This window comes from Triticum aestivum, chromosome 2A (assembly GCF_018294505.1).
Source record: "Triticum aestivum cultivar Chinese Spring chromosome 2A, IWGSC CS RefSeq v2.1, whole genome shotgun sequence".
In the NCBI taxonomy this organism is placed as follows: domain Eukaryota; kingdom Viridiplantae; phylum Streptophyta; class Magnoliopsida; order Poales; family Poaceae; genus Triticum; species Triticum aestivum.
The window spans coordinates 8486992-8499371 of NC_057797.1; the positions used below are offsets into that span (position 1 = coordinate 8486992).

The 12380-nt window shown below is 41.6% G+C and overlaps 1 protein-coding gene across 1 annotated transcript; it reads left to right on the top strand.

The window, feature by feature from the left end:
• Positions 1-9596: 9596 nt before the first annotated feature.
• Positions 9597-11083, top strand: LOC123191286 (cell number regulator 2). Its single transcript, XM_044604098.1, has 3 exons — positions 9597-9656; positions 10391-10472; positions 10549-11083. The coding sequence occupies exons 1-3, from the start codon at positions 9597-9599 to the stop codon at positions 10833-10835; spliced, it is 429 nt and encodes a 142-aa protein (XP_044460033.1). The 3' UTR covers positions 10836-11083.
• The last annotated feature ends 1297 nt before the right edge of the window (positions 11084-12380 follow it).

Sequence of the window (12380 nt, forward strand, 5' to 3'; positions counted from 1 at the left end):
TACATATGATGATCGTCATCGATATAATCTAGAACTAAATATGATGATTGTCGTTGATGTCACCTTGTACTGCTTGAGGATGCATGTTGAGTATATATGAAATTGTTATCTAGTACTCCCTCGGTTCCAAATTACTCGTCGTGGTTTGAGTTCAAATTTGAACTAAAACCACGACGAGTAATTTCGAATCGAGGGAGTACTACCTAGTACCCATAATGCTTTATGAAATTGATATCTAGTAGTACCTAGTATCTGGAAATTGCAGTTTATCGAAGCTCGAATGGGGAAATGGTGAAAGATATAACAGTAGCGCTAGACCGGGAAGTCGCTACAGCTAAGTAATAGCAGCGCGTTCCTGAAAAGCGCTGCTGCTATAGTCAATAGTGGTAGCGCGGGTACAGGCAGCGCTACTACTAAGAGTTAGCTGTAGCGCCTTATTGGTAGCGCGGGCACCCGCGCTGCTGATAGCCTTTTCCCTAGTAGTGGTAGGAAAAGACCATCCTCGTCCCCGACCGCCACTCATAAGGAAGACAATCAATAAATAAATCAAGCTTCGACTTTATCACATAACGGTTCACCATACGTGCATGCTACGGGAATCACAAACTTCAACACAAGTATTTCTCAAATTCACAACTACTCAATTAGCATGACTCTAATATCACCATCTCCATATCTCAAAACAATCATCAAGTATCAAACTTCTCATAATATTCAATGCACTCTATATAAAAGTTTTTATTATATCCCTCTTGGATGCCCATCATATTAGGACTAAATTCATAACCAAAGCAAATTACCATGCTCTTTAGGACTCTCAAAATAATATAAGTGAAGTATGAGAGTTCATTAATTTCTATAAAATAAAACCACCACCGTGCTCTAAAAAGATATAAGTGAAGAACTAGAGCAACAACAAACTACTCCGAAAGATATAAGTGAAGATCAATGAGTAGTCGAATAATTATGCAACTATGTGAAGACTCTCTAACATTTAAGAATTTCAGATCTTGGTATTTTATTCAAGCAGAAAGCAAAACTAAATAAAATAAAATGACGCTCCAAGCAAAACACATATCATGTGGTAAATAAAAATATAGCTCCAAGTAAAGTTACCGATGAATGAAGACGAAAGAGGGGATGCCTTCTGGGGCATCCCCAAGCTTAGGCTTTTGGTTGTTCTTGAATATTACCTTGGGGTGCCTTGGGCATCCCCAAGCTTAGGCTCTTGCCACTCCTTATTCCATAGTCCATCGAATCTTCACCCAAAACTTGAAAACTTCACAACACAAAACTTAACAAAAAACTCGTAAGCTCCGTTAGTATAAGAAAATAAATCACCACTTAGGTACTGTTGTGAACTCATTCTAAATTCATATTGGTGTAATATATACTGTATTCCAACTTATCTATGGTTCATACCCTCTGATACGTAGATTCATCAAAATAAGCAAACAACACATAGAAAACAGAATCTGTCAAAAACGGAACAGTCTGTAGTAATCTGTATCAAACATATACTTCTGGTACTCATAAAATTCTCAAATAAATTGGTGGACCTGAGTGATTTGTCTATTAGTAATCTTAAAAAGTAATTAACTCAATAGCGCTCTCCAATAAAAACTGGCAGGAATTCTCGTGAGCGCTAAAGTTTCTGTTTTTTACAGCATGATCGCAAAGACTTTCCCCAAGTCTTCCCAAAGGTTCTACCTGGCACAAACACTAATTAAACACAAAAAACACAACCATAACAGAGTATAGATAAATTATTTATTACTAAATAGGAACAAAAAGCAAGGAACAAAAATAAAGTTGGGTTTCCTCCCAACAAGCGCTATCGTTTAACGCCCCTAGCTGGCATGATAATTTCAATGATGCTAACATAAAAGATAAGAATTGTAACATAAAGAGAGCATCATGAAGAATATAACTAGCACATTTAAGTCTAACCCACTTCCTATGCATAGGGATTTTATGATCAAACAACTTGTGGGAACAATAATCAACTAACATAGGAAGGCAAAACAAGCATAACTTCAAAACTTTAAGCACATAGAGAGAAAACTTGATATTATTGCAATTCCTACAAGCATATATTCCTCCCTCATAATAATTTTCAGTAGCATCATGAATGAATTCAATAATATAACCAGCACCTAAATCATTCTTTTCATGATCTACAAGCATAAATTTTTTATTACTCTCCACACAAGCAAAATTCTTCTCAATCGGAATAGTGGGAGTATATTCAACAAAATAATTATCATGTGAGGCATAATCCAATTGCAAACTAAAATCATGATGACAAGTTTCATGGATATCATTATTCTTTATAGCATACAAGTCATCACAATAATCATCATAGATAGCAACTTTGTTCTCATAATCAATTGGAACCTCTTCCGGAATGGTGGATTCATCACAAAGTAAAGTCATGGCCTCTCCAAATCCACTTTCATCAATATAATCATCATAAATAGGAGGCATGATTTCATCATAATAAATTTCCTCATCAAAACTTGGGGGACAAAAAATATCATCTTCATCAAACATAGCTTCCCCAAGCTTGTGGCTTTGCATATCATTAGCATCATGGATATTGAAGGAATTCATACTAACAACATTGCAATCATGCTCATCATTCAAATATTTAGTGCCAAACATTTTAATGCATTCTTCTTCTAACACTTTGGCACAATTTTCCTTTCCATCATACTCACGAAAGATATTAAAAAGATGAAGCGTATGAGGTAAACTCAATTCCATTTTTATAGTTTTCTTTTATAAACTAAACTAGTGCTAAAACAAGAAACAAAAAGATTCGATTGCAAGATCTAAAGATATACCTTCAAGTGCTAACCTCCCCGGCAACGGCGCCAGAAAAGAGCTTGATGTCTACTACACAACCTTCTTCTTGTAGATGTTGTTGGGCCTCCAAGTGCAGAGGTTTGTAGGACAGTAGCAAATTTCACTCAAGTGGATGACCTAAGGTTTATCAATCCGTAGGAGGCGTAGGATGAAGATGGTCTCTCTCAAGCAACCCTGCAACCAAATAACAAAGAGTCTCTTGTGTCCCCAACACACCCAATACAATGGTAAATTGTATAGGTGCACTAGTTCGGCGAAGAGATGTTGATACAAGTGCAATATGGATGGTAGATAATGGTTTTTGTAATCTGAAAATATAAAAACAGCAAGGTAACTAATGATAAAAGTGAGCACAAATGGTATTGCAATGCATTGAAACAAGGCCTAGGGTTCATACTTTCACTAGTGCAAGTTCCCTCAACAATAATAACATAATTGGATCATATAACTATCCCTCAACATGCAACAAAGAGTCACTCCAAAGTCACTAATAGCGGAGAACAAACAAAGAGATTATGGTAGGGTACGAAACCACCTCAAAGTTATTATTTTCAATCAATCTGTTGGGCTATTCCTATAAGTGTCACAAACAGCCCTAGAGTTCTTACTAGAATAACATCTTAAGACACAAATCAACCAAAACCCTAATGTCACCTAGATACTCCAATGTCACCTCAAGTATACGTGGGTACAATTATATGATATGCATCACACAATCTCAGATTCATCTATTCAACCAACACATAGGACCTCAAAGAGTGCCCCAAAGTTTCTATCGGAGAGTCAAGACGAAAACGTGTGCCAACCCATATGCATAGGTTCATGGGCGGAACCCGCAAGTTGATCACCAAAACATACATCAAGTGAATCAATAGAATAACCCATTGTCACCAGGGTTATCCCACGCAAGACATACATCAAGTGTTCTCAAATCCTTAAAGACTCAATCCATTACAAGAGAGTAGAGGGGGAGAAACATCATAAGATCCAACTATAATAGCAAAGCTCGCGATACATCAAGATCGTACCACCTCAAGAACACGAGAGAGAGAGAGAGAGAGAGAGAGAGAGAGAGAGAGATCAAACACATAGCTAATAGTACATACCCTCAGCCCCGAGGGAGAACTACTCCCTCCTCATCATGGAGAGCACCAGGATGATGAAGAAGGCCACCGGAGAGGAATTCCCCCTCCGGCAGGGCGCCGGAACGGGTCTAGATTGGTTTTCGGTGGCTACGGAGGCTTCTGGCGGCGGAACTCCCGATCTATTGTGCTCCCCGAAGTTTTTAGGGTATATCGGTATATATGGGAGGAAGAAGTACGTCGGTGGACCCCCGGGCTGTCCACGAGGTAGGGGGCGCGCCCAGGGGGGGTGGGCGCCCCCCACCCTTGTGGGCGGCCCAGGACTCTCCTGGTCCAACTCCGATACTCCGTGGGCTTCTTCTGGTCCAAAAGTAAGTCCCGTGAAGTTTCAGGTCAATTGGACTCCGTTTGATTTTCCTTTTCTGCAATACTCTAAAACAAGGAAAAAACAGAAACTGGCACTAGGCTCTAGGTTAATAGGTTAGTCCCAAAAATCATATAAAATAGGATATAAATGCATATAAAACATCCAAGGTTTATAATATAATAACATGGAAAAATCAAAAATTATAGATACGTTGGAGACGTATCATTGTGCGAGTGGGACAATGTACATGCTGCAGGCCTTGGGGACGATGGGGATAGGCTCCATATTCTACCACTGCTGCTACCATGCCAGGCTGCGAACGGAGCATGGGCTGGAGGAGAAGCCGTGCTCTGACTGCTGCGTCCACACCTTCTGTGGGTACTGCGCCCTCTGCCAGGAGTACCGCGAGCTTAAGCATCGTGGCTTCGACATGCACGCAGGGTGGCACGCCAACATGGAGAAGATGGGGAAGACCATGGCGCCGCAGATGAACCAGGGGATGACTCGTTAGTCGAATGAATGCAATATAAACAGTTACCCTCCTCTATATAAAGGGGCAGGGGAAGTCTTGGTCGAGCTACTTGTTCATTCTTGCTTTTTCATCTATATATGTGCTGGTGTGCTTACCCGTTGCAATTCGTTCTCCGACCAACCAGACACCTCCCACCATGTGCCAAGTCTATGTTCAACTTTCAATAACACATGCTATCATGAAAAGAGTCTTGCGTATTTATTAAGAATTTTCCTAATGGATTTTATATCATATAGGTATGTTTAAAAAAGCCCAATTGTCTCAGATTTTATATAGTGTTATCAGCTCTTTTCTTATTTCTATTCAGTGTGTATTGTAAGTGTTTTTTCTACCATGCAAGGGATATCCCATGCACTGCTCCATCGCCCACCGCTGCTTTGAGATTTGTGCTACCATTTTGGTTTTGGACAAAGCTTGGTTTGTTACAGAGTGCTATACAATGTGGCGTTGCCTTATTTTATTTTTTTCAAAAATGGATCATAAAGTTTCATCGTGTACCAACAAATAATAGCTCATATGTTTTCGATTGCATTTTCTAGTACATAATGGACCCATACGTGGTTGTTACTACACCATGCAGAAGTGCATGAGCTTATGATATATGGGTGCAACCAATGGGAGACAGTAGCACGGGATATGTACAACCAGTTTGGATGGGGGCCCAGTAATAGGCTATGTGTCTAGGCATATATCCCTATTTTTGCCGGTTGTGGCTTTATTTTTATTTGTTTGGCAATTTTGTACTGCACTATTGGAGCTTCTTACTTGGATTTTAATAAATATACAGTTGTGGGCATCGCAATGATGAAGAGGCCAAGGGATATCCCCGTTTCCTAAAAAAAGGATGATGATTATCTGAATACAACCAGCAATACAAATGGCATAGAAGAATTTAGTTCGTACCTTATGATGGAGCTTGAGATGAAAGCATTGAGGTAAAAAGATACTTTGCTTAGGCTACAGCTTGAGGACTTTCTGGAAGGAGTTCTAGTTCACCAATATGCATATATACACATGGTTCTTCAAAGATTTAATATGAATAAATGTCACCCTCTTAGAACCGCAATGGTTGTGAGATCCCATGATGTGGATATATAAAGTCCCGTTCAAACCTCGAAATGAGAATGAGGAAGTTCTGGGACCCAAAGTTTGATATATGAGAGTTATGTGAGCAGTAATGTACCTTGGGAATTACACTCGGCCTCACATTATGTTTGTGGTTAACTACTAGCCCTGTATAGTGCAGTCCCAACATGTAGGCATTTTCTAGGCGTCAAAACTATCTTCAGATGCCTCTAGGTATTCATGATCTTAGATCTTATTACTACAAGAACCAAGACTTAACTATCATGGGGTACATAAATGCTGATCCCCATAATGCTATATCTCATACTACATTTGTGTTTATGTATAGTGTGACAACAATTTCTCATAGGTAATATAAGCAAAACCTCGTAGCCAAATGTACTAACCACTCAAAGATAGTTGCTTTATATGAATCCTCACTTGAATCCATTGGCTCATATGGACAACTAACCTCATCAAAAAGTCATGTGGACTCAATATCGTCATCACCCCCACAATTATTTATTATGAATCTGCCACTTCTGTTGTACAAATTCAAAGTTAAGAACAATGTCACTAGCATATTGCTCCCTAAATTCTCTACCCTCATGAGCTCCAGAAGAGTGGGAAAGTGAAGATCTTGCAAACTAATTATGTGTTATTCTTGTTGATCTACTTACAAAGTCTCTACCTGCTAGCATCCTATTTGAGATACGTGCCAGCCACACTGATATGAGAAAACTTAGAGGATTCAAGGTTCGGGGGGGGGGGGGGGGGGGGGGGATTACCCTTAAATAGTAGCTCTATTTAGTGATATCAAAGATTGTTGGTCTAGTAGATGAATTCAAATACACAAGACTAGAGGTTGTACTTTTTTCATTAGTGGGTTTTCCCCCAATGAGGGTCCTCACTTATGTTTTAAAGAGACAACAATTGCAATGCAATACACTATTTTATCCTATTTGTTTTTTGGGAGGAGCTTTTGACGAGACATGTGCGTTCCAAAATAATTAAACGTTCAAGTGGGAGTATTAAAAACAGACACCAATGCATATTAAGAAAAGTCCAAGGGGGCATTTAGATATAGTAATCAATGTCATTAGTAATATGGAATGGTACTTTTGCAACATATGAAAAGGTTAATGTGAGCTTATTGGTGAAGTTTCCAGGGTGGGTTAGGCTATATAAAGCCATGATATGGAGAACTTCTATACATAGGTTGATTTACGCACAAGAGAAGACATTTTTTAAGAGAATATAATATAAGAGTTTATAAGTTTCTCTTTATACGTACTTGTGTCCTTGTTCGTGCAATGTGTTGATTTGTCTGTTGAACATTCGAGTCAAAGAGGAAGACCAACAAGCGATTTTGAAACATAAATCACCATCTTGTTCTCGACCCGTGACCAGCTAGGAAGCACCTCTTTTCACCATTAAAAGGCAGCAAAAATATCACAAAATCCATGCAAAGACAACATACCATTTAAATTCAAGTTTTTTTGAAGGTCAACAAGCTTTCAAGACGGTTACCAGAAATTTCGACCGAAAATAAAACATTGCTCGTCATTATTTAAGTAAAGGTGTTAATGACACAACACAGTAATTTTGTTACCAAGACTTGTCATGATAACGGATGTCTTGTCCCCACCGGCCACCAGTTTGCGACCGCCTCTTTTCACCTTGACAAGACTAACAAAATATCGCGAAATCCAGTCAAAGACAATGGCAGCACTGTGTGGGATGGAAAAGCACTGTGCGGGAACATTGCAAGCCTCTCTCTCCTAGTTAGTAGACCTGCCTTTAATCAACACAACTTTGAAACCAGTTTGAACATTAAATTGAGCACACGTACTAACACTTCACATCAATCAAATCACTTAAAACCATGTACACTGACTCACTCCTTTCGTGGTCAACTTGTCCACTGCACCACTCAACCCAAATTTAACTCATGTACCCACTGCACAACACCAGCAAATTTCAATAGTGGCATTTAGTGTCAGTTGCATTGCACAAGGCTAACTCAAATGCAAACTACACATATCAATTAGTAAAGTAACTAACCCTAGAATAATTAACCATTTGAAGGCACCCAGCTAGATGAATACACCAGTTAGATAGACTCAAACTCTATTTCAGAACCCTAAAATTAAGTCAAATGTGACATGTTTCAGTTAATTCAGAGTTCTAAAATTCAGTCAAACAGAACATGAACCTTCAATTAATTTAGAGTCCTAAATTCAGTACTTCAGTTCATTCAGTCACAAACAGCAACACCAAGATTCAGTTAACCTAGGCGAGCGACAAAATTTGCTAGAATTCCAGCAAACCCTAGTTTCCAAATCTGGAACCCTAGAATTCCAGCAATGAAATTTGCTAATATAAAGAGGCAGGCAACTCACCTAGGGGCTCGACCACCCCCGTGAGGGCGTAGGCAACATCTGCCGTTGTCGGCGGTGGCGATGATGAAATACTCTGAAATGAATATGTTGTGGCTGCAACAATATTCCTCCTCGCCGCGGGAGCCCCCTGCCACACCGGCCAAACACGCTTCACATTATGTCCACCATGCCTTGTCCCCGCCACTCCCTTGCTGATGGATCCGAAGCCACCACCGCCGCCATGTCCGCGAGAGAGAGAGAGAGAGAGAGAGAGAGAGAGAGAGAGAGAGAGAGAGGAGAGGGAGGGGAGTGACGGAGGGAGCGCTCGGTTTGGGCTGACCCAGTCGCTTCAGACATAGCCGTTAATGGCACACCATCACCGATGTCAGACCGTGAGGGATCAGCCACGTCAAAACATGCTCAAAAAATGGCTCAATGGTTTTTGCCGCTATCAATTTTTTTTAAAAACTATACTAGTTGGTGGAAAAGCCCCTACTGATTTTTAATAAAGAAGGAGATGTGAGACCCGTGTAAGAACCGATGTCCGAACCAACACAACACTCTAACCACTGAACTAAGAGCTCATCCACCACTATCAGAATTTCGGTTCGGTGTGAAATGTGTGAAACCGTGAAGTGGTGGTTTTCCGCAAATCATAACACGAATGTGATGGTTCTGTGCATTTAACTTGATGCCCTCACATTTGCAAGGGCCACCTTGCTAGTTTACCCATTGCTTGAAAATAATATTGCATTCTTTCGTCGCCTAGTATCGATCAATCTGAACCATCGAATCTGCTGGTTGGACGGGCTATATTTGCACACGTCCCTAGCGTAAAAGGCCGTGACTTTGTCTGAAAGTGACTCCACGCACTAATGCGGAGTCGTTGCAGTTGATGTCAACGGAGAGCCTGTAGCGACACGTCCCGTCGGCATCTCTGAAAGAAGGTTCCTTGCTAGTACTAGCTAGCCAGCGCACCGGCAAAATATTTCCAGCAGAAAAGAGACCTCGACGGTGACTCCCCGTGCTAGTGCGTGGTGGAGTCACTTCAGGTAAAGCCATGGCCGTCGCACGCACTCAGGAACCGACAGCATGCACAACTCATACCCATGTCGTTAGCTCGTGACAACTGACATCTGTGGCTGGCGCGCGTGAAAAACAGGCTCCGGCCGTTGTTAAATGCGCGCTCCACCGGACACACGGCCGCTCACACAAGTCCGGTGAGCTGCTTTAATTCTTCAGCTAGTCTGGCGAGCTCTTACAAACTGCAAGTCTCCCAGCAGCGGCAGCAAGGCATCCACATGGCGTCGTGGTCCACCGGCCTCTGCGGCTGCTTCCACGAGACCACGACGTTGGCGGCTGTAAGCTAATAGCTTCATCCCTCCCTCCCACCCTCCTGTTAAAGTAGAGCAACACGAAAAGTGGCTGCAGAGGCCGAGCTCCATTGAGCTCTATATACATTTCTCAGCCAAAATACCTTTTTCATAACTCAAAAAAATCTGAAAAAAATGTTTTCATGTAAACATATACTTAAGTATGCGTGTACAAATTTTTATAAACATATGTATTCATATGTGATGTATATAAAAAAGACAAATACACAGATTGAAATAGGCTTTTTCTTTGTTGTATTTGTGTTAGATATTTGTCTTTTTTGTGTAGCATGCAAATGATAAAATTAGTTACTGAAAATTTATACATAGTTAAAGAATATGCATATGTATTTTTTAAAAAAATTGGCATTTGTTGAAACTTTTAAATATATTTTGATTTTTTTTTACAAAACGAGCTCCATGGAGCCCGGTCTTTGCAACGCCGCACTCTAGAGCAACACCGCTATAGTGCTTGTGATGAGCAGCACAGAGTTATTTTTCTACCACACACGTTGGTTAGTTGCCCGGCGGTAAATTTGGTTATCTCCGGGTAACCGGATTTCTCGCTGCTACCCCACGGTAAAAGGAGGTACCGAGCACCTTTTTTTTTGTTGCAAATTTTGAATTTGGACGCCGAACTTGTATAGTAGTTAAAATACCGTAGCATCAGCCTCTCATAATGTAAGATAACTACTAGTCTTGGCGTAGTGGTAAGAACGTAGCTTCCTGCAGGCTGCCTGACCTTCTTCTGCCCGTGCGTCGCCTTCGGGAGGATCGCCGAGATCGTCGACAAGGGGGCCATATGTGAGTTTTTTCATTTCTGTCTCTGCACTTGATAGTAGCCGAAGGAGGAGTAACTCACTACCTACTCACTTGCCAGCATGCTGTGCGAGCGGGACGCTGTACATGCTTCTGGCCATGACGACGGTGGTGGGCACCGGCTTCTACTCCTGCTGCTACCGTGCCAAGCTGCGGGAGGAACACGGGCTCGCCGAGAAGCCCTGCGGCGACTGCTGCGTCCACTTCTTCTGCGGCCTCTGCGCCCTCTCCCAGGAGTACCGCGAGCTCAAGAACCGTGGTTTCGACATGAGCGCGGGATGGGAAGCCAACGCGGAGAGGATGGGGAAGACCGCCGCGCCCTATGTGAACTCCGGGATGACTCGTTAGGTGGATCCAAATGCAGTGCACACTTCTATTCTAGTAGTCAACATGCAGCTTCTATTCTAGTCTTGTTTCTTGTGATCCATGTAATTAATATGTGTTAGTGAACCCTCAAAATAAAAAGTGTGCAAGGGTGTTTTCCTGTAACTCCGGTGAAATCATGTTACTGTGTGCAAGTGCGGGATGGGAAGCTAGCTTAAGTCTTGAATGCAGTTAATGGGTGTTGTGACCGCATATTTGTATGGACGACTTGACTTGGACATTTACATGAAAGCCTCCGAAGGATTGAAAATTGCGGATCTTGTATGATGCGTAAGACCGGCTAACTGAATAAAGACCCATTCTAACCTTTAAAGGCAAACAGGGAAGTTTTGGGACCCAAAGTTCCGTGTTTGAGCGCCATAGGTGCAAAAATGTATGTTGCGAATTGCAACAGGCCCAACAGTATGTTCACGGTAAATCTGCTAGCCAAGTATAGTGTGGACCTGACAAGGGGTTTGTGAATTAGTTTGGGAAGCGTGGAACCCTTTGTCTCGGGCCGCATGTATATATTGAGGCAATACCTTGGTGCATACGTTTACAGAGAGAAAACCGATCGAGGGAGAGGGAGATCGGTTGGGAGGAGATCGACCTATAAGGAGACGATGAGATAGAGTTGGATACAAGTTAAACATCTCTTCTATCCCTATACAATAATTCTAACACTCCCCCTCAATCTAAACCTCATGTCTTGCTAAGGTTGAGATTGTACTTGAACTCGTCTAGTCTTCTCTCGGTCAAGGGTTTAGTAAACCCATCCGCAAGTTGATCCCCTGTAGGAATAAACCGGATCTCAAGTAGCTTTCGAGCTACTCTCTCTCTGACAAAGTGGAAATCCACTTCAATATGTTTTGTTCGTGCATGAAAAACAGGATTTGCTGAAAGATAAGTTGCACCAATATTGTCACACCACAGCCGTGCAGCTTTTGGAGCTTTAATCCCAAGTTCATAAAGTAATGTTTGTATCCACATCACTTCAGCTGTAGCATTTGCCAACGGCTTGTATTCAGCCTCCATACTGGATCTTGAAACAGTGGCTTGCTTTCTTGCACTCCATGACACAAGGTTAGATCCCAGAAACACAGCAAGACCACCAGTAGATCTCGTATCATCAGCACACCCTGCCCAGTCTGCATCAGAATATGCAGTAACAAGCAAGGAAGGAGACTTGACAATCTGAAGTCCAAGTCCTTGAGAATACTGAAGATACCTCAGAATTCTTTTAACTGCTGTCCAATGAGTGGTTCTTGGAGCATGCAAATATTGACATACCTTGTTTACTGAATAAGAGATATCAGGGCGTGTAAGAGTCAAATATTGCAAGGCACCTACAACACTTCTATAATTTGTTGCATCCTCTGGACCAAGAGCTGCTCCACTGTCAATTGTAAGCTTTTCTGAGGTGGAGATTGGTGTACTGACCAGTTTGCAATTCTCCAATCCCACCCTCTTTAGAACATCAGCTGTGTATCTCTCTTGTGATAGAAGTATTCCATCTCTGATCTGCTTTAC